Here is a 25,535-nt window from a genome sequence, read left to right as displayed (position 1 = left end):
AATGTAGATATTTTGAAGATACTGTATGTACAAAATGTTTTTTCCCCAGTTGTCTTCCAGGGCAGCCTCAGAGATATGGAGCTCCTCCCTCAGGACAGGTATCATATTGCCAGACATGGATTGAAAAAGACGGTCCTCCAGGCAGACATGTCAGTTTTTTGTTGAACTGTTTAAATCCTAATAAGGATAATGTTTTAGCAGGATCCAGGAAGACGACCGTGTACAGTGCAATTAGAGATCTTACTCTCTTCTTTCTTGGGCCAAAGGATCCCATCTCATTACTGGTAGGGGGTACCCATTTTCCCTTTCCATACCTGGGGAAGTTTAGTACCAGTGATGCTGTCCATTCTCTTTCTACTCCCGGCACGATTTGCTAGGCATCTAGTTCCAGTTGCATTTGTGTCAGGCTTTGCATGGTTTTTGGGGGGGATCGTTCGTCGGGTGCCGGTCAGTAGGAAGCACGGCACCCATTTTCTTCTTTCCAGTGCCTAGTGGGTAATTCCAAAGTAGCTGGGTTTGCAGGAACAGAAAAAAGGACACTGGGCATCACTTCCAGGAGGAACTGTGTCAACACTGGGAGCTTGAGATGGTGTTTCCAGCCTGAGGCGATGCATGGGAAGAGAAGCCTAAACTGGTGTCCTTTCAGTGGCAGGAAAGAGCATGTTCTCGTGGAAGCAGGCACCTGTTCTACCAAGGTAGGGGCATGTATTGTTTTGCTATGCCCTAGCTCATTGAGTTGTTTCTATTGGTTCAAGTCACCTGGGGTTCCTTGTTGGTTGATGCTAGCTGACTGCTCGCTGTGAGTAGTGGGTCTCTAGATGTCAGCTTTGTAAAAGCATATTATTGTGTTGCTGTCTCTTGCTCCGGTGTGGTTTTCTTCCTGGTTCAAATCACCCTGCACTCATCGGTGTTGGATACTAGCTGACTAGGTACTGTGAGCAGTAGTTCTGAGATCAACCTAGATTCTGTTTTTTGTTTCTTCCTGCTGCAGGCCGAGGCTGCTGAAGTTAGTTTCTGGCAAGTTAGTGTTTTTATCCAGTTAGAACCTATCTCAGATGTATTGCAGGTCTTTTGAATGACGTCAGCTTCAGCATGTAGTAAGTTATTAAAAGGGGAGGAGATATCTGCGCTCGGACAGCTGAACCAAATGTAAGAACAATATAACCATATAAATATATAAATATGAATAAGTTAGTGAAGGCAGCCAACTAAAAAGTGGATTACAGACTTGATAAGCATATAAAAAGGAGTGTAGTAGCGCCAAACACGCTACTACACGCTAGTAAGTTATTGGTTTTGGTAAAAAAAAAAAAAAAAAAAAAAAAAAAAAAATAGCTGGAATCCACTTTTCAATTGTTTACAATTTTTATGCAGAACCCAGTCTCTACACCGGACCATCCTCCTATAGTACCAAAATCCCCTGTACTTGGGTTATCAGTAATGGGGACTTTTTGCAGGAAAGGGAGGTAGGGAGGTCAGGGATAATGACAGCAACCCTAAGTTCTCTAGACCTGGATCATTTATTGAAGATCAGTCTTCTAAGATTTCCAGATTTAAATTCTCTCTGGAGTTTTCCAGACATGATCAAATATATGAGGGATTGCAAAGGCAAAGATCTAGAGTCTTTCCAGTGCATAGAATACTGTTGGATTCAGTATTTAAAGAATGGAAAAATCCAGAAAGGAAACCATTTTTCGCTAATAATTTAACACGTAGATTTCCTCATCTTTGGTTTTGAACAAATGGTAACAAAAAAAAAAAAACACACAACACACGGATCTGGCTTTTGAAGCTATGCTCAGGTATCCAATAGACAAAAAGGGCAACATGCTTCTTAACCAGGCCCAGGATTTGGCCAATCTGAATGCAGCACTAGCCATGACGTGTGACAAGAACTTTCAAATTTTGGCTCTCGCAGTTACAAGCCATTCTAGAAGCTGGTTCACTCAGAGATCACTTCCATGTCTATTGTATTAAAGGCTGTGGGTTACATGGCAGATGCCTCTGCAGAATTAGTAAAAATGGCAGCCAAGACGTCTGTGCTGCCCAATTTGGCTCCCAGAGCTCTATGGCTCAAGACTTGGTCCATGCAGCATCAGCATACAACCGATAGAAAAAAAAGCTTTTCCAGACCAAAAAAAAAAAAGTAGTAAATTTAAAAACTACCACCCCCCAAAAGCCTTTCCAGAGAGAGAAAAAAAAAAAAAATGTAAAAACTACCACCCCCCAAAAGCCTTTCCAGAGAGAGAAAAAAAGTAGTCATTTAAAAACGACTCCCCCCAACGACGCCACAGGCAACAGCAGCGGGAGGATAACAACAACAAACCAAAAAACATTAGAAGGGCACAAGGGTAAAAGGGAAAACGGGTAGTCTCTTCAAGCCAACTGACAAAACGTGTAAATCGCAAGGACCAGCAGATTCTGGATGGAGAAAGGTATAGGTGGTTTCCTCCCCCAGTGGAAAGAAATCACCCATAGCAAATTTATATTAAATCTAGTAAAACACAATTTGGAGTTTAACTGCCAGCTGCCATTAAAGTTCCTAGTGTCAGAACTTCCAAGGGATCCAGAAAAAGCCAAGGCCCTTCCCCCTTGTAATAGGCGACTTAATGGATCAGAATATACTGGTCCCAGTACCAAAAGAAGAAACAGGGAAAGGTTTTTACTCTGCCTTTATGGTAAAGACACTTTTGGAGAAATTTCACCTTATACTGAATCTCAACTTTTTAACAAGGTCATCAGAAACAAAAGATTTAGAATGGAATCCATTTTCATAGTCAGATCTATTCTCCAACAACATTGCTTTATGGCAACTCTTGCTCTGCAAGATGCTTATCTACATGTTCCAAAAAGAAGCAACTCTCAAAGTTTAATGCCTGGTTTTAACAAATCATTTTCAACAAATCATTTTCAGTGCAGATCCCTCCCTGTTGGCCTGTCCTCAGCCCCATGAATATTCTCCAAAGTGAAGGTGAAAGGGTGGGCGCCATTGAGATTAGAGGGAACAATCAGTCTGTATTTGGACGATCTCCTCTTCAAAGTTCCTAACAGAAAAGGTTCTAAATATCATATCTAGTCTCCAACTCAGTCAGCTGATTTCAGTGGGAACTGTGATGTCTGCTTTGGGTCTCATGACAGCAAGTTTTCCACTGGTGTCCCGAGTACGTTTTCACCAGAGATCGCTCCAACATTTCTGCCTACTGTTTTAGAAAGCGGAACAGTACTCTAAAGATGATGGTCCTCCTGGCCAGAATAAAATGTGCACTGTGATGGTAAAAAAACAGCGCTCACCTTGGTGGGACTACTTTTGAGATGGCTCATCTTAATGAAATTGCCTACAGATGCCAGCACATGGGGCTGGGGGCACAGAAGCTAGCACAAAGTCAATAGAAGAGATGAACAAAACCTCAAACTGGAGAGAGCGATGTGTGATTACAACCACGCTTCAGGCCTTCCAAGAGGAGGTCAGTGATTATTATCTGTAGAGTCTTTCAGACAATATTACCCAAGCGCCAAGGAGGGTCCAGGAGTCCTTCACTGATGGCATTAGCAATGTACGTTCTCTCTCATGTAGAAAGGACTTTAGTCTCCTTCTCTGCAATCCATTTAAATGACTGAGTCGCCATCAGGTAGATCAAGGCGAGTGGTCACATTACCCAGAAGTCATTGAGGGGATCGTTGGGGGTCAGCCCAAAGTGGATCTATTCACATCCAAAAGGAATGCAAAGACTGGTCCTTTTTTTTTTTTGGTTGAAGCAGCAACATTGGGGAAAGGTGCACTACAAAACCCTCAGCCCTTCAGACTCTTATGCGTAACTACCTATAGCACTACTAATCCAGATTCTTCAGAAATGTATGCAGGACAAGCCTACAACTTATTGCCCCTTTTTGAGACCAAAGAGGGCCTTGGTTTACACTTCTCTTCCTTACAGAAGCCAGACAGTTCTACATTTCAGTGTCCACAGATTCTTGAAACTGGCTGCTTGGTTTCCGAGGAAAGGACTTCAAGACAACAGGGAGTTTCTGAGCTATTTATTAATAATCTAACAGACAACTGTAAACCAGTTACAAGGGGCAATATACTGTACTGGAAGGTATGGAAAAAGTTCAATGCATGGATGGAAAAAAGGACAATAGCTTTTCTTTTAACATCTCAACCACTTTGAAACTTTTACACAATGGGGCTGACAAGGGTCTAGCTTTCAGTATCTTGAATGTGCAAGTTGCAGCCCTCAGTGCATTGATATACAGATCCTTACTTGAACACTCACTTATTCTGTGGTATCCTAACTGGGATTTATCCCTAGCCTTGCAAGGCATCAGCAAATTTCCATTTGAGCTAAATACAGAGTTGTCTATTAAAATTTCTCAGCCTTAAAACAGTGTTCTTGATTGCTTTTTCTTCTGCCTGCAGGATAAGTGAACTCTAAATCCTCTCCATAAAGGAACCTTTTCTAACAATCCTAGAAGATTAAAAAGATCCAGGATTCCTTCCTAAGATTTCATTAACATTTTGTAAAAACGCAAGACATTGTTCTATCAACCTTCTGTAAAAAATCTGTCAAAATGACAGAGAAAGAGGAGAAGGTTTATTAGGAAAAGATGTTTATTTTCTTACCTAGATACAACCCAACACTTTCATTCTTCACAAGCTTTGTTCCTACTCTTTGAGGGTGAAAAAGGGCCTCCAAATCTACCTTGGCACATTGGAAGTTGTCCTTCCTAGGTGAATGCACACTACCACAGCCTTGGCAGCTTTGTGGGCAGAAATTGTTGGTGCTACCCAGGAAAAATGTGTAAGGCGCCACTTGGTCTCGTCTCTCTACATTAATTTCCTACTACCAGTTAGACCGGTTAAATCAAGAACAGACTTTTGGGTGTAAGGTCCTCCAAATCGTGGTCCCATGCAATCCGATCAAATCTCAGGGCTGTCCTGGAAGACTACGGGGAAAACTGGAGTTAGACTTGCAGGTCTCTTTATTTTCAGTAGTCTTCCAGGACAGCCAAGTTTCGGCTCTGTCATTTTGTTGGTATTATATTTGTTTTTAGGGCCATCTTTTGGCTCTCTTTATACTGAAGTGTGCACAAGGAGGGCCGCCGCCTTTTAATTCCTAATCTGGAAATGTGTTTCTTGCTTTGGGGGAGGAGCTCCATATCTCAGAGGTTGTCCTGGAAGACTACTGGAAACAGAGTTACCAGTAACCCTAAAGCCATCTTTTGACCTGACATACACTAAGCGCTGGTTCACACCAGATGCAGTCCAGTGCGTTTTTTTCTGCATGAAAAAACGCATGGACAATGTTTTCCATGTATTCCAATGGCCATAGTTCACACCGGTGTAGTGTCAGTCTCCGGAGCATCATGGTGTGCTTAGCTGAGAAAACCCCTCCTCCCCTCCTGAAGACTCCTGGGATGTAAGACTTTGCCTAAGCCTGGGAACCAGGATGTAACTAAAGAAATGTAAAAAAAAAAAAAAAACAATAAGTGTTTAAACACAAGTAAATAGGATATACATTCCTATCTTTATTATCATTTACTAAAGCTAGCAACATAAGGAATAAAAATAGTCAATGTTACTTGAGTAAAGTCCGCTTTAAAGCATTACCCTAACAAAAAAAAAAAGGATCCGGTTTCTTTAACCACTTCTCCCTGGGTGGACGTCATATGAGGTCCGTAAACTTGGCGGGGGTATACCGGGATTATGCCTCTAGCTAGAGGCATCATCCAGGTACCGTGGTTTAGAGCCGACGGTTGGCTTTCCGTCTGTACCGACCGATGCGGCTCGGGAGGGGACGTCCCCCCCTCCCGCGGCTTTTACCGGGGCTCCCGTCCCACCGGGAGCCCCGAGCACCCAGCCGGCACGTCCGCCGGCTGGATGGAGTCCCAATCAATGCCGGAAACGGCTTTGATCGGGTCTCCGATGACGTAACCCGGAGGCGGCATCCATGACAGCTGTGATTTTTTTGTGCGGCAAATTTGAAAAACGGCTGTATGCAAAAACGCAGTTTTCGGCGTTTTGCATACAGGGAAGTGTAGTGGAGGGGTCTAGGGTCTTTTAGACCCTCGATCCCTCCATAAAGTGTACCTGTCACAAGGGATGTTTACATTGCTTGTGACAGCAATAAAAGTGATCAGATTTTTTTTTTAAAAAACTGTAATAAAGTTAAAATAAATAAAATAAATAAAATAAATGGGAAAAAAAATAAATTTAGCCGCCCCCGTCACCGTTAGCTCGCGCACAAAAAAAAACGTATACGGAAGTCGAGCCGCAAATGAAATCGCTGTTCAAACCACACGTGAGGTATCGCCGCGATCGCCAGAGTGTGAGCAATAATTAAAAAAAAAAAGAGCTACACTCTAACGCTAAACTGGTAACCGTTAAATAAATTTAAAGCGTCGCCTATTGAGATCTCTATTGACCGTAGTTTGTCGCCATCCCCCGGGGGGGGGGGGGGGGCAATTTTAAACCGTAACATGTTGGGTATCTATTTACTCGGCGTGACATCATCTTTCACAATATACAAAAAAAAAAAGGGCTAACTTTACTGTTTAGTATTTTTTAAATGCAGTGAAATGTGATTTTTCAAATTTTTTCCAAAAAAAATGGCGTTTTAAAGACCGCTGCGCAAATACTGCGTGACAAAAAATATTGCAATGACCGCCATTTTATTCTCCAGAGTCTTTGCTAAAAAAATATTATATAACGTTTGGGGGTTCTAAGTAGTTTTCTAGGAAAAAATACTGGTTTTAACTGGTAAACAAAAAGTGTCCGAAATAGGCCTGATGGGTAAGTGGTTAAAAAATGAACAGCAGCACAGTGCTTGTGCTGTGTAATTTTGCCCCTTCTATCACCTAAAATGCATTGCTGATCCTGCCCTCCCCCCTGTAAGCTGACCGCGGTTTATCATGGCTGCTGAGCCCTGACAAGGTGGTCAATTTAAGTGCCTCTGTCATCAGCTCATTTCTGTCCTCTCCCGCTGCCCCTCTCCTCCCAGCACCGTTCCGAGCAGTATAGAAATTACTGCTCACAATCACTGCCAACCCCTCTGCTAAGATAACATGTACTATACAGTATGTCGTTTTTTTTTTTTTCATTCTTCTTCTAAATACCTTCTTTCTTCTTGCCAATCACGTGACCACCCGATATCAGAGAGGGAGATCTGGGCCCCTCCCTCTGCAGTACACACAATGGAGGAAGAGAGCGACGGTTAGTCACATGACAGCTGATCGGCGACGAGATATAAGGTATTTAAAAGAAGAATTTTTAATTTTTACTGTATAATACATGTTACCTTAGCAGAGGGGCCGACAGTGATCATGAGCACTGCCTTTACAATCCCATTAAGAAAAAAAGATTGCTCATTTTATGGCTTTAAAATAATAATAAAAAAAAAAAAAAAAAAAAAATCACAGCATATTAAGTTAAAGAGGGAATACTAAAAAGCTGACTTCTACAAGGCACATGGTGTATTTTCTGCTCACCACTCTTCAGTGACAATTTGTTGCATCTGTAAGTCCCACCTTTACACATGACCTCTTACACAACTCTCATTCATCATGTGATGATGCGCACTACAGTACTTGAGCAAAAACACACACTTCAAGCAGCATCTATTTCACACATTTCAGTTTCCAAGACGATAAGATGGCATGAATGTTTTCCATCTTATTTGTTCGCAGAAACACATGGAATGACAAAAGCGGGCCTATGATGTAAAAATCAAAACAAGCAACATTTACGCACACAATTCAATATTTTCTAAGAAGTGAAATGGTATGAACGTTTTTTTGTATTGAAATTTGTCAAAGGTTTGTTGCGATGACAAAGTTGGCTTACGATGTAAATTCAAACAACTTGCCATGAACACTGAAGCACAAGTTATAGCAGCACACACAATTAGAGGAACAGAAGCCAATAAGTTTTGCTACAAAAGCAGTCTGTGGTGTAGACGTATACAGACTAATCTGCTTTTTGTTCCTCTGTGCAACCCATGTCCCTCTCTATTACTGCAGTTATTAGGTTTCCTTATACTCAAACTTTGCCCATAACATAAAAAAAAAAAAAGAAAAAAAAAAAAATATATATGTTCTTTAGCAAGGAACATACATTCCACATTAATAATTGTGCTACCAAAATTTGTGTGCGCTGTAAATTGCTCTTGTTTTGTTTCCAAGTCTCCCTTACTAATGATTGGGACCTGGAACTCATGATTCCGGGTCACCCGATTGCTGTGTTAGCCTCTGATTGATCACTGTGGTAGCCAATCACTTTGAAGCCCACCCCTGTGTTTCTCTCTCTGTGCATGGAGGGGAAAGATATTTCACTTACCAGCTATGCTGCATCAGGATCAAGGATCTGCGCCACCTTCCACCTTCTGTCACGCCCTCCTCCCATGCAGCACTGCCGGCTTCTCTCCACTCCTCCCATGCGTGCAGCATGTCCTATTTTATAGCCCTTTCCTTTCCTGAATGAACACAATAAGTGATAATGATTGTTCCTATGTCCATTCATCACTGAAGCATAGCAAACTGTTTACTATGCCTCAGTTTGTGAATGAACAGGAAGCTGCGCTCCACACAGCACTTTCTTTTCATTTACTTTCCTGTGTAGCTGAGGCTGCAAAGAAAGGGACTGGGGCAGCTCAGTCCTAAGTCCCTTTCTCTGTCTCAAATGTGAGACCTCAGGGGTCTGTTTCGACCTCTGATATTTCACCAAAGGACCCACAACAGGGCAGGTAAAAATAAAAAAAGTTTAAAAAAAAAAATGAAATGTGCTTTTTTCTCTGAAGAGCTGTCAGCATTTGGATCACTCGTCAGAGCATTTGACAGGCAGTGGGGAGGTATATTGCCTCCTCACCACCTGTCCGATGTAGCCTTGTCTCAGCTGCCCACTGGCTCCCGCTGCTGCCAATCAAAGTCAATGAGATAATGAGGAGAAAGGGGGGCGGTGCCGGGCCGTGTCTCCATGTATGAATGGGTGCTGCGGCTCCACTCGGGTGGCCCATAGCAAGCTGCTTGCTGTGAGGGCACTCAACAGGAGGGAGGGGCCAGGAGTACCAATGATGGACCCGAGAAGAGGAGAATCAGGGCTGCTCTGTGCAAAACCACTGCACAGAGCAGGCAAGTATAAACATGCTTTTTTTTTTTTTTTTTGTTAAAAATAACACAAGATTTTAGTATTACAATAAGTACTTTTCTGGGAAGTCTTCCAGGGCAGCATCCTCCCACTCCAGGGTCATAACTTCCACCATTCTAAAAAGTTTGCACATACCTGCATGCCTCCGTAATATAAAAGTCTTGAAGGAACAACAGGCGATTATAATGTCTTCTCTACTCAAGCAAAAGAATGAAACTTTTTTTTGGGGGGGGAATGTAGAAAAATACTTACTAGGGAGGGTCCATCGCCTGGAGAACTTTCCTACGGAAAGTTTGATTTTGACTAGACAGAAAAATGCTGACCATGACCCTAAGAACATTATCCACACAGTCAAGCATGGAGGTGGAAACATGATGCTTTTGGGGTTTTTCTCTTCCAAGAAACAGGTTAACTTTGCCGCATTGAGGGGCCAATGGACAGGGCCATGTATTGTAAAATCTTGGAAGAGAACCTTCTTCCCTCAGCCACAAAACTGAAGATGGGTCTTCCAGCATGACAATGGCCCAAAACATACAGCGAAGGCAACAAAGAGGTGGCTCAAGAAGAAGCACGTTAAGTCATGGAGTGGTCTAGTCAGTCTCCAGACCCTAATCCTATAGAAAATGTATGAAGGGAGCTAAAACTTCAAGTTGCCAGGGGACAGGCAAGAAACCTTAAGGATTTAGAGAAGATCTGTGAAGAGTGAACCGAAATCCCTCCTGAGAGGTGTGCAAACCTGGTCATCAACTACAACAACTAGAAACGTCTTACCTCGTTGCTTGCCAACAAGGGTTTCTCTACCAAGTACAAAGTCATGTTTTCCTTGGGGATCAAATACTTATTTTACTCAGTGAACTCTAACTTAATTCATATGGTTTGGCTTCCTTTGCATCCAGCACATAGCCTAGATAGTTTACCTTTAGACTGGGGGTTAGGCAGGATTTTTGGTTGTTTATGATCCAAACTAAACTTTTTAAGTAACTGATGCTTAATAGGTCTGTCTGGGTTTCTTTTGTGCTGGCAAAGAAGAGAAGGTCGTCCAAGTATGGCACAACTCCTATACCCTTCAGTTTTAAACTCTTCAATGCTTCTGCCAGGATTTTGGTGAAAATTCTGGGTGCTGAAGAGATTCTAAAAAGGTATGGAGGTGTACTGGAAATGCATAGTGGCCTTTTGTCCTTGTATCGCAAACGTTAGGTACTTGTGGTGATGATCTTTTATTGTTATGTGCAAGTAGGCCACCTGCAGGTCTACCATTGCCATGAAGACTCCTGGCGGTAGTAAGAGTTTCTCACTGTGTAGCTGGATTCCATCCGCAATTTTTTTGCATTGTATCTCCTTGTTGGGAGATTTCAGGTTCAGAATGAGCCTGCATTTCCAATGACGGTTTCCTCCTGGTAAAGATGTCTGAGTAGAAACCTTCACCTTGTTCATCCTGTGGAACTGAAGAGAACATTTTGCACCAATAAGTCTTCTACGGAGGATAGAAACTCCTCTACCTGCTCTTTGTCTTTGGGGAAGGTGGCTACAAAGTACCTGTTTGGCAGAGTGCCTGAAAATTCTATAGCATAGCCTTGTTCTATTGTATGAAGGACTAACTTGTTTTGAGTGATGTCTCGCCATTTTTTTATGAATGAAGTCCGTTTGCCACCTGCGCCTCTGAAAGGACCAGCGCTTTTTGTTTAATTTTGCTTGTAACCCATCTTCTGTTGACGAAAGGGAGCTTTGGTTGAGGGGAAACGTTTTTTCTGTCCACTGATCTATCCAGTACCAATTCCAGCTCTGGACCAAAAAATAAGGTTTTCCTGTAAAGGCGATACCACAAAGTTGGTGCTTTGAGGTAACATCCCCTGTCCGCTCTTTAAAGTTGAGTTCCACCCAAAAGTGGAACTTCCGCTTTAAGTAGTCCTAACCCCCTGACATGCCACATTTGGCATGTCATTTTTTTTGGGGGGGGGGGGGAAGCGGGTACCTAGTTTTGACATGTACCCACTCCCACTTCCGCTTGGAGCGCCGCAGCGCCCTGAGCGGAAATTCTTCTCTCCCCCTCCCTCCCTGCAATCTTCTGGGACACGTCAGAGGTCCCAGAAGATTGCCGGCCAATCAAAAAGCGCAGCGCAGCGCAACTCGCGCATGCACAGTGCGTACCCGGCCGTGAAGCCGCAAACTGTCACAGCCGGGTGCCCGCAGCAGTGATGCCGGCGCCGCCAAGACCAGAGGGAGAGGATCGAGGCTTCGGGCGGCCGCATCGCTGGATCATGGGACAGGTGAGTGTGTGTTTATTAAAAGTCAGCAGCTACACTTTTTGTAGCTGCTGACTTTTAATAAACACAGAAAGGGCTGGAACTCCGCTTTAACCACCTCAGGTAGGTTTACCTCCTTTATCATTAGGCCATTTTTTGCGATACGGCACGACATCCCTTTAACTGACAATTGCGTAGTCGCGCGACGCTGTATCAAATGTCCCTTTTTCCCCACAAATAGAGCTTTCTTCTTGTGGTATTTGATCACCTCCGCGGTTTTTATTTTTTGCGCAAAAAAAGGATATATATATATATATATATATATATATATATATATATATATATATATATATATATATATATATAATTTTTTATTTTTTTTCTTTCTGCTATGAAATACATCAAATTAGATTATCCCCCTTGATGACCAGGCCATTTTTTGCTATTCAGCACTGCGTTACTTTGACAATTGTACAGTGTGACTGTACCCAAAGAAAATTTATGTCCTTTTCCCCCACAAATAGGACCTTTCTTTTGGTGGTATTTGATCACTTCTGCGATTTTTATTAAAAAAAAAAAAAAAAAAAAAAAAAAAAAAAACACAATATTTTTCACTTTTTGCTATAGAACATTCCCAATAAAAAAAAAAAAAATGTAAAAAAAAAATCAAATGTTTTCATCATTTTAGGCCAATTTGTATTCTGCTACATATTTTTGGTAAAAAAAAATCCCAACCAGCATATATTGATTGGTTTGCACAAAAGTTATCGTGTCTACAAACTAGGGGAAAGATTGTGTCATTTCTTTTTTTTACTAGTAATGGCAGCGATCAGCGATTTTTAGCAGGACTTTGACAATGCGGCGGACAGATTGAACCCCTAACTGACATTTTTGACACTTTTGTGGGGGGACCAGTGACATTACTACAGTAATCAGTGCTAAAAATATGCACTGTTACTGTCATAATGACACTGGCCGGGAAGGGGTTAACCCAGGGGCGATCAAAGGGTTAAGTGTGAGCCTAGGGGGTGTTTTCTAACTCTGGGGGGGATGGACTTGTGAAATCAATACAGAGACCTGTGTTCCTAAATAGGAAGAACACAGGAGCTCTGTATCGATTCCAGAGAGAACGGTCTGCTGAGTTAACAACAGCAGACCACCGTTCTCTCTTCATGCGAAGCGATCGCGGGTGCCTGGCAGCAATCGCGGCCGCCAGCCCCGTGGATCGGCATTTCCGCTAGCGAGTGGGCGCGCGCGCCTCCAGGATCATTCCCACGGACCGCTGTACAGGTACAGCAATTTGGGGGAACCTGCCGACCTGCCGCCATATAACTGCAGAGGCTGGTCAGCAAGTGGAAAAAAAAATTTCTTCAGCAATTTGGGCCAATATGTATTCTGCTACATGTTTTTGGTAAAAACAAAATCCCAATAAGCATATATTGATTGGTTTGCGCAAAAGTTATAGCGCCTACAAACTAGAATATTTAAGGAATTTTTTTTTTCACTAGTAATGGCAGCGATCAGCGACATTGCGGCGGACAAAACAGACACTTAGGCCCCTTTCACACAAGTGGACAGTTCAGATCCGCCTGTCCTTTTTCAGGCGGATCTGAACGGATGTCCAATGCATCTCTATGGGGCATCGAATGTCAGCGAAGACATGTCTGCTGACATCCGATCTGATCCATCAAATCCGGACAAATGGAAACTCTATTTTCCATCCGTCTGGCGGATCGGATGAGAACAGACAGATGGTCTGTTCTCATCCGATTCTCCCATAGAGAAGAATGGGGACCAGACAGCTCTGTCTCCGCACACAGCGCGGAGACCGAGCTGCCATGCGCCTGCTCAGAGGGGGATCGGCGGATCGATTCACCACTGAGAAAAACTGAGTCCGCCGGACTACAGTTTGAGAGAGGGGTCTTAGGGACTGACCTACTAAAACTGGAGAGAGGAAAATTTGGTGCAGCAGTGCATGGTAGTCAATCAGCTTCTTAATTAAGCTTTGTCAATAAAACCTGGAAGCTCTCCAGTTTTAGTAAATTAACCCCAAGTAAAATCTTCTTTTGACCAGTGACACTAATACAGTGATCAGTGATAAAATATATGCACCATCATTGTACCAATAACACTGACAGGGAAAGGGTTAACATCAGGGACGATCAAAGGTTTAAATTAGTTCCATGGGAGTTCTGTGTGGGGGATGCTTTAACTGTGGGAAAACAGAGATCCGTGTTCCTGCTTAGCAGAAACACAGAATCTCCATCTTTCCCACTCACAGAAAGGTGATCTGTACATAGGCAGACTGCCGTTCTGCACCTCTCGGGAATGATCGCCGGGTGTTGGCAAACATCGGGTCCACCAGACCCACTAATTAGCTTCCGCTATGTCCAATCACAGGGGAGCGGGTCGTCGGTGGCTCGCATGTAAATTAGGTGCAGGTACGGGATTTCACGCTGAAGGGCCGCCCTGCCACAGTACATGTACGCGCGGCGGCCTGGAAGCGGTTAAGCCATAAGGCCCTCCAGGCGGAATTTATCAGAGCGGTGATCCTGGCCGTCGTCTTGACTGCTTGAGCGGAGGAATCTGCTACAAGAGCCACCGCTTATGTCAATGTTAGAATGGATTTGAGTAATTCCTCTCTAGAAGTGCCCCCTTTTAGGAGGTTTTGAAACTGGTTTAACCAATGTAGCAGGGTTCTTGCAGTCCATGTAATCGCCGCCCCTGCTTCCCGTGCCCTCTTTAGCAGGGATTCTGCTTTCTTGTTCAATGGATCTGTTATGGTTCTGGAATCCTCAAAAGAGGTCCGACTTGTTAGCCATCTTCGAGAGTAATGCATCTTCTTTAGGGCATTTAGTCCAGGTTTGAGTGTCATCTTCAGCGATCCGATACCTGCGTTTTCTTGCCACTGGCGTAAATGGTTTCCTTTTGGGTTCTTCCCATTCCTTTTTGATACTGTCCTTTAAAGTTTGATGGACAGGGAAGGTCCTGGGTTGCAGACTTTTTTTACATCTTATCATATAAAGACAATTCAGGTTTTTGTTCTTTTATTCCCAGGGTATCTGTGTTCCCTCTCACCAGGTCCCTTGTATCCTCTGCCAGGAAGGCTCTGAGGATCTTCCTCTTTGCCATCTGAGTCTGAGCATAGGTTTACATCAGATTCTTAATCAGAGCCATCTGAATCCTCCTTATCAGATCTGCAGTGATCTTTCCTGCTGCAGGACGGGATGGGTGCCTGACTGGTGGAGAGGTTGCTAGGACGGGATGGGTGCCTGCTGGTGGAGAGGTTGCTAGGACGGGATGGGTGCCTGACTGGTGGAGAGGTTGCTAGGACGGGACGGGTGCCTGACTGGTGGAGAGGTTGCTAGGACGGGGTGGGTGCCTGACTGGTGGGAGAGGTTGCTAGGACGGGGTGGGTGCCTGACTGGTGGGAGAGGTTGCTCCCTGATGCTTCATGGCCTGGGGTTTGAAGATTTTGTGGTTAAAAGGGTCCCACATTTCCTGTTTAAAAGTCAACATGAGACCTTTAGAAAACCCTTGCGATTCCTTGCCAACAGTTTACGGATACATTTTGGCATAGGGGTTTCGTCCAATCTGTTAATTTGTGACTGCCTGAAGCACATGCTTTACTGCTGGTCACAGCCTTTTTTTTCCTTCTGAGGCTTTTGTCTGTGAAATAAACAAAAATGAGGCGAGAGGTAGAAAGGAACCAATGCGTACCACTATGATAGCCTCAGGCACAGAATGGTTAAGCAAGTACAAAGATGGCCCATGCATGCTCTGGCATACCTTGGCGCTGTCTTGGCTTGGAGGATCTGCAGCATCCTTCTCACAGTTGCTCTTTAGGCTCCTCTGTCCTCAGCTCCGCCCCTGCCCTCAGTCTCCCTGTTAGAGGTATGGGTGGACAAATACCTGTAGCAATGTGGTTTCCAGCTCCCCTGTAGTTTGCTTCCAGCTGAAAGGTATGCATTTTTGAAGGACTCTGAAGGGACGTCGTCGCCATGCCCAGAAGTGCAACCCACTCCCCTCAGTAGTCAGGCACCCACTTAAAATGATGGCGCCAACTGGAAACATATCACCGGAAGTGATGCAAACGAGGTCCCGGAAATCGGTCGCTGCCATCTTGCTGCACCCAGCCAGACACACCAAGGAGAGAAGGAATGGCAGCCAGAGACTGCAGGACGGCACAGTACTGCTTGATGATCTGGGCCTTAACACCTTCCTCTGTGCACCACAGGGTAAAGTGGGGGAACACAGGGAGACATCCTAAGATGCTTGTCGGCTCGGGGGTTTCTTACCTTCCAGTGGGGAAAAACCTCACGCTGGATGAGAAAGGAGAACTCTGAAGAGGTCTCTGGGTGCCCTAGTACTGCGCTACCTGACCCCCTTAGAGGTACCTGAAGACAGCTGGACAGGGAGTCCCTGCAACTAGCACATGGAAAGGAAAAAATAAACAAGCAAACTGTGATGATCCTGTTGGTCTGGAGGAAACACAAGAACTGAGGCATGCAGGTATGATGAGCAAACTTTTTATAATAGTGGGCATTGGGTTTCCTGTTTACAGGCAGGAGGAGCCCTCTCTCTCAGATGCTGCCCTAGAAGACAACTTAGGAAAAAAAAAGTTTAACTTTAGAATCACTTTAAATGCAAACACATTAATAAAAAAACTCTGCATTTATTTTGTTTTTCTTGGAGCCTGCAAAGTTTTGCAACCGCAATCAATGCATTGACAGTGCAATGGACAGGCTGCACACTACTGCAGATTTTTCACCAGCTCCCAGTCCATACCTCCAACTACAAAACTGGAGAAAAAAAAACAAGTGTGGGGATATCATTGTGTTCTATTTAGATCAAAGACTGTGCTGTAGTAGATGAGCCTTGTAGTCTTTCCACTCACAGGTTTCTGAACGAATGACATGGCTGTGTGGGTGGAGCTACGCACATTGATGCTAAACTAAAATGAAAACCAGGACATTGCAGTAAGAAGAACCCTGTAATTCAGGTAAGTGAAGAATGGACGCACGGTCCAAGGGTGGGCAGGATGGAGAAAGAGCGCTACTCCCAAAAAATTGGTAACATGGTCAGAAAGGAGGACAATGCTTTTAATGAATAAGGAAGCCTCAGCACTCCCCAAGTATGAAAAAAACATGATCTGACCTGTAGTTGCTCAGCAGCTGGATCACCACATATCACTTACACTGGACCAGACAAAGGAAAGATTAAAGAATCCATTCACCAGGAGAAAATCTGCATGAGCCTGTTTCTGCTGACCAGCAGCCAGCTCCACTTTTACCACTGGCACATTACTAAAATGTGCCCAAGAGACTGGCATTCTACAGCCAGACTCAACACACAACCTATATACCGTGCATGGCACATGACATATATTAGCGCAGGGAAGCCTGTGTGTAGTCTTCAATACAGAACACAGCTGTGCTTCCCAATGCACTTCCTGGGCTCGGTCATATGACCTCATAAAAACACATGGCCTAATGCAGGGGAAAACAACTCTGTTTACCAGCGGCCTACTTAGGATACATATTGCACCCTATACAATGTTCCCGATATTACCAAGACTTAATATAACAAGTTACAATTTAACTGTACAAAGATTTTACAATCTCCTTTAGATTCACAACATTTTTGTAATACAAGGACCAATGAATTTGGATAGAAATTGATAGAAGGATTGGGTGAATTAGATTATACAATCAGATTTTAGTGTGTATGGCAAGCCTTAAACCTTGTACACACTACTATTTTTTTGTTCAACCAAGTGGAGCTGCTATTCTAACTATCCGAAGTTAAGTTAAGTAGGCTGTTGTGTTCTGACAGTAGGACAGCCCCCCACCAGAACACTCCGATCAGCGCTCTTCGCTATTGGCTGAGAGCGCTGATCAGGAGTCGGTCGGCTGCTGGTTTTCCAGCATACTCGTTCGACAGAAGCCAAACGATCGGCTTCTGTCGGACAGGGTGCCATACACACAGGCTGATATTTGCCATTTTTTTTAACCAGCCGATGTCTTGACATTTCTGTGTGTACGGGGCTTTAAGCCTCACACACACACAACACGTTTTTTTCATTCAACCCAGCGGGTTGAACAAAAAAAAACCTGACAGCTCAGGAGGAGCTGCTGTACTAACAATTCAATGTTAGTACAGCAATCCCATCCGCAGTTCTATAGTGTTCTGACAGGGGGACGCCCCCCCCATCATTGGCTGAGAGCACTGATCATGAGCCAGTCAGCAGACCTTTTTTGGTCATCACCCTTCGACAGAAGCCGGCTTCTGTCAGACTGGCTGACACAATTAACAATCTGATGTTAGAGCTAAAAAAAAAAAAAAAAATTGTACTATCAACTATGGTTTTACAAGAGTCTGCCTAATTTGGTACAAATGTAATAAGTTGTACAGGCAAGTCCTAATGCTGCATAGTTTTGGTAAATGCAAAGTAGATTGTACAATCAGACTGTCTTGTGTATAGCCACCATTAGTTACTAAGACCATGTAATATGAGGACAAAACCTAAACAACTGAATAAATTCTCATCATGTGCCACTTGCACTAAGTTCAAAATTATTTTGGTTATACTTCCCTTGTGGGTCACAGAAATGCACATACATTGTTCTCCTGAGACCTCAAGCCAGCCAACAATGGGCTAAAGCCTGCTGTTACCGAGCCACTTCAGTCCCTGGATGTATCCGCCCAGATACCTGACCATCAGCTGGCTAAGCCTCTCTCAGCACACCACTGTGAGCCTGAGCCAGCTACTCCCCCCTCCACAGACCAGCACTCCAGTGAACGCTGGAGAGGCAGAGCAGAGAGCCGGCGACTAACAATTACAACTCTCTGCTCAGTGAAGACCAAGAAGTGAGCGATCCGTGGTCATGTGATCACTCGTTTCTGGGGCTTAGAGCCAACAGAGGACAGCTGCAGCATCAGACCAATTCTTCTGCCATATAGGTATGTGTGGGGTTCCCCCCGTACTTTTTTAAAGCAGACTTTTACCCTAAATGTGAATTTGTCCTACCCTGACTCCTCCCCCTTTTCTCCCCTAATGGACTTTGTTTTACCTTTTTTTTTTTCAAGCACTTTTTTCTCCACTCTGCATGCCTAGGTAAGGCTTTGTTACTGGTGAGGGCACAGATGTGCCACGGGATGCTGATCCTGAGAGAGGTCTGCAGGATGTCTGCACGTGTGAATGGGGCACCCGATATCCAGACGCTGGAGACCTTCCATGGCACATGTGGTGATGTACTCTGCCAAGACCTGAAGACCAGGCAGAGCCAATGGGCACATCTGCACCATAATGGTTCCACTGCCATCCGGGTGCCTCCAATTCACAAGGCAGGCTGAAGATACATTTTAAAAAAGGTAGAGACTGACCAAACACGTTAGAAGATGATCACACTATAAGCTTTGGATCTACCCAATCAGGCAGGCCCTTATACTACATACTTATCCGTTGATGTAAAGATTGCAAGGTGAGTAGATAGGAGATTCTACAGAGATTCTACAGTGTATGGTCAGTCTGACGGAGATGGTACGGTGTGATTGTACGGCGTATGGTCAGTCTGACGGAGATGGCACGGTGAGATTGTACGGCGTATGGTCAGTCTGACGGAGATGGTACGGTGTGACTGTACGGCGTATGGTCAGTCTGACGGAGATGGCACGGTGAGATTGTACAGTGTATGGTCAGTCTGACGGAGATGGCACGGCGTGATTGTACAGTGTATGGTCAGTCTGACGGAGATGGTACAGTGTGATTGTACGGCGTATGGTCAGTCTGACGGAGATGGTACGGTGTGATTGTACAGCGTATGGTCAGTCTGACGGGGATGGTACGGTGTGATTGTATGGCTTATGGTCAGTCTGACGGAGATGGTACGGTGTGATTGTATGGCTTATGGTCAGTCTGACGGAGATGGTACGGTGTGATTGTATAGCGTATGGTCAGTCTGACGGAGATGGTACAGCGTATGGTCAGTCTGACGGAGATGGTATGGTGTGATTGTAGTGTATGGTGAGTCTGATGGAGATGGTACGGTGTGATTGTACAGTGTATGGTGAGTCTGATGGAGATGGTACGGTGTGATTGTACAGTGTATGGTGAGTCTGATGGAGATGGTACGGTGTGATTGTACAGTGTATGGTGAGTCTGATGGAGATGGTACGGTGTGATTGTACAGTGTATGGTGAGTCTGATGGGGATGGTACGGTGTGATTGTAGTGTATGGTCAGTCTGACGGTACGGTGTGATTGTAGTGTATGGTGAGTCTGATGGGGATGGTACGGTGTGATTGTAGTGTATGGTCAATCTGATGGTACGGTGTGATTGTACAGTGTATGGTCAGTCTGATGGTATGGTGTGATTGTACAGTGTATGGTCAGTCTGATGGTATGGTGTGATTGTACAGTGTATGGTCAGTCTGATGGGGATGGTAAGGTGTGATTGTAGTGTATGGTCAGTCTGATGGAGATGGTACGGTGTGATTGTACAGTGTATGGTCAGTCTGACGGAGATGGTACGGTGGGATTGTACAGTGTATGGTCAGTCTGATGGAGATGGTACGGTGTGATTGTACAGTGTATGGTCAGTCTGACGGAGATGGTACGGTGGGATTGTACAGTGTATGGTCAGTCTGATGGGGATGGTACGGTGTGATTGTAGTGTATGGTCAGTCTGATGGAGATGGTACAGTGTATGGCGAGTCTGATGGGGATGGTACAGTGTGATTGTAGTGTATGGTCAGTCTGATGGTATGGTGTGATTGTACAGTGTATGGTCAGTCTGATGGGGATGGTAAGGTGTGATTGTAGTGTATGGTCAGTCTGATGGAGATGGTACGGTGTGATTGTACAGTGTATGGTCAGTCTGACGGAGATGGTACGGTGTGATTGTACAGTGTATGGTCAGTCTGACGGAGATGGTACGGTGTGATTGTACAGTATGGTCAGTCTGACGGAGATGGTACGGTGCGATTGTACAGTGTATGGTCAGTCTGACGGAGATGGTACGGTGCGATTGTACAGTGTATGGTCAGTCTGATGGAGATGGTACGGTGCGATTGTACAGTGTATGGTCAGTCTGATGGAGATGGTACGGTGTGATTGTAGTGTATGGTCAGTCTGATGTGGATAGTACGGTGTGATTGTAGTGTATGGTCAGTCTGACGGAGATGGTACGGTGTGATTGTACAGTGTATGGTCAGTCTGATGGTACGGTGTGATTGTAGTGTATGGTCAGTCTGATGGGGATGGTACGGTGTGATTGTAGTGTATGGTCAGTCTGACGGAGATGGTACGGTGTGATTGTACAGCGTATGGTCAGTCTGACGGAGATGGTACGGTGTGATTGTACAGTGTATGGTCAGTCTGATGGGGATGGTACAGTGTGATTGGACAGTGTATGGTCAGTCTGATGGGGATGGTACAGTGTGATTGGACAGTGTATGGTCAGTCTGATGGGGATGGTACAGTGTGATTGTAGTGTATGGTCAGTCTGACGGGGATGGTACAGTGTGATTGGACAGTGTATGGTCAGTCTGATGGGGATGGTACAGTGTGATTGTACAGTGTATGGTCAGTCTGATGGGGATGGTACGGTGCGATTGTAGTGTATGGTCAGTCTGACGGAGATGGTACGGTGTGATTGTAGTGTATGGTCAGTCTGATGGTACGGTGTGATTGGACAGTGTATGGTCAGTCTGACGGAGATGGTACGGTGTGAGATTGTAGTGTATGGTCAGTCTGATGGAGATGGTACGGTGTGATTGTAGTGTATGGTCAGTCTGACGGAGATGGTACGGTGTGATTGTACAGTGTATGGTCAGTCTGATGGTACGGTGTGATTGTAGTGTATGGTCAGTCTGATGGGGATGGTACGGTGTGATTGTACAGTATGGTCAGTCTGATGGGGATGGTACGGTGTGATTGTACAGTGTATGGTCAGTCTGATGGAGATGGTACAGTGTGATTGTACAGTGTATGGTCAGTCTGATGGAGATGGTACGGTGTGATTGGACAGTGTATGGTCAGTCTGATGGGGATGGTACGGTGTGATTGGACAGTGTATGGTCAGTCTGATGGGGATGGTACGGTGCGATTGTAGTGTATGGTCAGTCTGATGGTACGGTGTGATTGTACAGTGTATGGTCAGTCTGATGGGGATGGTACAGTGTGATTGGACAGTGTATGGTCAGTCTGATGGGGATGGTACGGTGTGATTGGACAGTGTATGGTCAGTCTGATGGGGATGGTACGGTGCGATTGTAGTGTATGGTCAGTCTGATGGGGATGGTACGGTGTGATTGGACAGTGTATGGTCAGTCTGATGGGGATGGTACGGTGTGATTGTAGTGTATGGTCAGTCTGATGGTACGGTGTGATTGTACAGTGTATGGTCAGTCTGATGGGGATGGTACAGTGTGATTGTACAGTGTATGGTCAGTCTGATGGGGATGGTACGGTGTATGGTCAGTCTGATGGAGATAGTACGGTGTGATTGGACAGTGTATGGTCAGTCTGATGGGGATGGTACAGTGTGATTGGACAGTGTATGGTCAGTCTGATGGGGATGGTACAGTGTGATTGTACAGTGTATGGTCAGTCTGATGGGGATGGTACGGTGTATGGTCAGTCTGATGGAGATAGTACGGTGTGATTGGACAGTGTATGGTCAGTCTGATGGGGATGGTACAGTGTGATTGGACAGTGTATGGTCAGTCTGATGGGGATGGTACGGTGTGAGATTGTAGTGTATGGTCAGTCTGACGGAGATGGTACGGTGCGAGATTGTAGTGTATGGTCAGTCTGATGGAGATGGTACAGTGTGATTGGACAGTGTATGGTCAGTCTGATGGGGATGGTACGGTGTGATTGTAGTGTGGGGTCAGTCTGATGGGGATGGTGCGGTGTGATTGTAGTGTATGGTCAGTCTGACGGAGATGGTACGGTGTGAGATTGTAGTGTATGGTCAGTCTGATGGGGATGGTACGGTGTGAGATTGTAGTGTATGGTCAGTCTGACGGAGATGGTACGGTGCGAGATTGTAGTGTATGGTCAGTCTGATGGAGATGGTACGGTGTGATTGTACGGCGTATGGTCAGTCTGATGGGGATGGTACGGTGTCATTGTAGTGTGGGGTAGGCTTGGTCTACACTCATGTAACACAAAGGGACACAGAGATCGCTGTGATCAGCCCACATTGTACACCCCCTGATTATATCAGTGACCCCCCCATGCTGAGTCCTGTACAGTGTCCCCGATCAGAAATCGTCCGATTTATTGTGAATACACTGAGCAGTGTGTGCCTGTCCAGGCTGCAGACTGTGGCACTGCCTAGGCCTGGCTGAGGATGGAGCTGCATGCTGGGACTTGTAGTGTGTCACCAGCTGGCAGGCCGCACTCCTCCTCCACTCACTACGAATGCAGGCGGGCGAGCGGGGAGACAACACGGCCTCCCATGTCCCCCCCGCCCGGGCCTGGCACAGCTCGACCCACCACGTCAACGACTCCAACACTGCGGAAATGAGGGACCGGCCGGCCCCGCCCGCACTGCTGGCAGCCCTGCCCCGCCACACCGGAGCCCTCAGACACAGCGTCAGCTCGGGCTGACCACACCGAAGCTCATTGGGCAGTTCACAATCTCCTCTTACCGGTATCACCGATGATGATGTATTTGAAGAGATATGCGTACGCCATGTCCGGACTCCTGCCTGCTCGTCACTGCTTCTTGCGGACGCGCTGACGTAACCACGGGCTCGTGCACGGCCCTCCTCGGAAGCAAGAATTAGCGCGCATGCGCAGAACTGTGTCTTGGCTGGCTAATAGGTTAGTGTACGGCAGAAGCAGGTAATGCTGACCACGCCCCTCTGCTCAGCCTGCCTCTACCCAGCATTCCATTCTGCCTGCTGTGATTTTTGTACTCTGATTTACTGTTTCCTCCACCCAGCAATACTGGCAGCTAATCCTGCATTCACATCTCAGCAGCTGTTTTACAAGCTTTTCTGTACCCTAAAGTATTAATATTTATTTATTTTATTTATTTTATTTATTCTTGTTTATTTTGCACAGCATGATGCACTTAAAGTAAAACTATTGGCAAAACTTTTTTATTTTGGATAGAGCAAGGGAGGGTTATAACCTCTGTCAGATTTTTTTTCACCATCTGTGTACTATTGGGGAGATTTCCCTTCACTTCCTGCCCCATAGCCAAACAGGAAGTGAGGGGAAATTCCTACAAATTAGGGGGATTCCTTGGGGACCCCCAGGTCACCAGAACTAGTGTCCCCATTGGAAGATTTCCCCTCGATTACCTTTTTGGGGACAACCCACATTTTGGGATTTTCTATTTATTTCACTTTCAATGATAATCGTAAGCAGGACAAATAGAGAGGAAGAATCTCCCTGACAGGCACAGACCGCAAAAAAAACACATGCTCTAATCCCTATCCACTCTATCCAAAACTATAAAAAAAATGGTTTCCTTTAGTTATACTCTCCGCTGATTAGAAGTGTGTAGGTACTTGGACTTGACCTGAAAGTCTGGGGGGGGGGGGGGGGGGCTTACTTGCCAGCTGTCCCGTTTTTGCCGGGACAGTCCCGGCAAATAGGAGCCTGTCCCGGGTAATTTACATTGTCCAGGCAATGTACTTATTTACACTTTGCACTTACTTATGTACTTATTTACACTTTGTACTTTCTTTATAATTACATTTTTTGTATGGTCACACCTGAGCATATTTGACACTTTAGAATTGCAGGTGTAGCACCACCCCCGCAGGAGCTGCTGAATATATTATTGGGTCTACACCCTGCCTAACAACCCAATCAAATTGGCTCGATCCCTCCTCAGGCACAACTGACCCAGAATAGGACTGGACTATCAAATAGATACACAGGTTGGAATACAATACTTCACTATGCAACAATACCTTGTTACCTTCTTGAATAGTAGTCCTTCTGGGTGACACAATGGAACAACGCACAAGATTGTAATTAACCAAACTTAGTTTACTATATATCAAATTGAATAGGGGAGATACAATACAATACAATACAAGTCCATAAAAGGTTATTTAAAACAGCTTTAAAAAGGTAAAAGAATACCCCCACACTCCTCCTGCATTAAGGCTAGACACAGTACCAGGTAGGTGGGCCTATCTGAGTCCCTCCCCCAGAGTTCTCTTCTTTCTTGTTGATCTTCGCTAGCAAGGTTATTGAATAGAGCTCATTTGTAATCCAGATTAGGAATAAAGATCAAGAGAGAGAAAACAACGAGCTGTTAGTTGTCACCGCAGGGTGTCTGCGTAACTGAGCAATAACTTCTGCGAGAGAGATAAGCCTCTGGCGACTCCTTTACAGACCTTATTGTTTGTCTATGAGTCTCCTGAGAGAGTATGGTGATAAACCCCGGGGTTTTATCACCTCCTGCTGCGCTACCGCTATCTGTAGATAAAACTGTCTCTTCAGCAGATAAAGTCAGTTATTGGGCATGTGCCCTCTCACCAACAGAAGTTTCTCCTTCGCGCGCTTCCACTGCGGTCTCAGTCCTTTGGCTATATGCCAGCCGCGCGGGGTCCTTCTGGCGGATGACTTCCGGTCTCGGCAAACAGCAGTATGACCTCCAGGAATGTGCCTCGTGCTTGAGATGGGACGGTTCCACGTCGTCCCTCCAGGCTAAAAGGCTCTGGCCCAATATCCAATGTCAGTCCTTCACTCTCGCTCGCTGGTTCCTCAGAGTCCAGCGCAGAAAGGCCCCCCCTTCGCGCGCTTCTCTCTCCTTTAAATAACCTCCCCCATAGTGCCGTGCGGTGCAGCCGTGCACCCTGGATCTTGCAAAGCAGCCTGGGAGATGTAGTTTCTTCATCTTGTGAAAAGGAAGTCACAGCCCGGGAAATTCCATGCAGCTACCACTAGAGGGAGCCTAGTTCCTGGATCTTGCAAAGCAGCCTGGGAGATGTAGTTTCTTCATCTTGTGAAAAGGAAGTCACAGCCCGGGAAATTCCATGCAGCTACCACTAGAGGGAGCCTAGTTCCTTCCCACATATCAAACAGTGTCTTTAGGCATGTTTAACCCCGCTACACACTCCCCCCACTTGAGAAACTTTGGTCCCCAAAGAGGTCAACAGTATGTACCCTAGTGCATAGGT

General features: G+C 45.2%; 1 protein-coding gene across 1 annotated transcript in view; it reads right to left on the bottom strand.

Moving 5' to 3' along the window:
• RAB2A (RAB2A, member RAS oncogene family) overlaps nt 1-23,175 on the bottom strand; it is a 166,120-nt gene extending 142,945 nt beyond the window's left edge. Inside the window, exon 1 of the mRNA XM_082258847.1 lies at nt 23,040-23,175. Within this exon, the coding sequence (XP_082114973.1) occupies nt 23,040-23,085 (46 nt within the window). The 5' untranslated portion in view covers nt 23,086-23,175. The remainder of the gene's footprint in view (nt 1-23,039) is intronic.
• Between the last annotated feature and the right edge of the window lie 2,360 nt (nt 23,176-25,535).

Source organism: Pelophylax lessonae (assembly GCF_965119305.1).
Source record: "Pelophylax lessonae genome assembly, chromosome: 5".
Classification (NCBI taxonomy): domain Eukaryota; kingdom Metazoa; phylum Chordata; class Amphibia; order Anura; family Ranidae; genus Pelophylax; species Pelophylax lessonae.
This window is presented reverse-complemented; position numbering and strand designations above follow the sequence as displayed.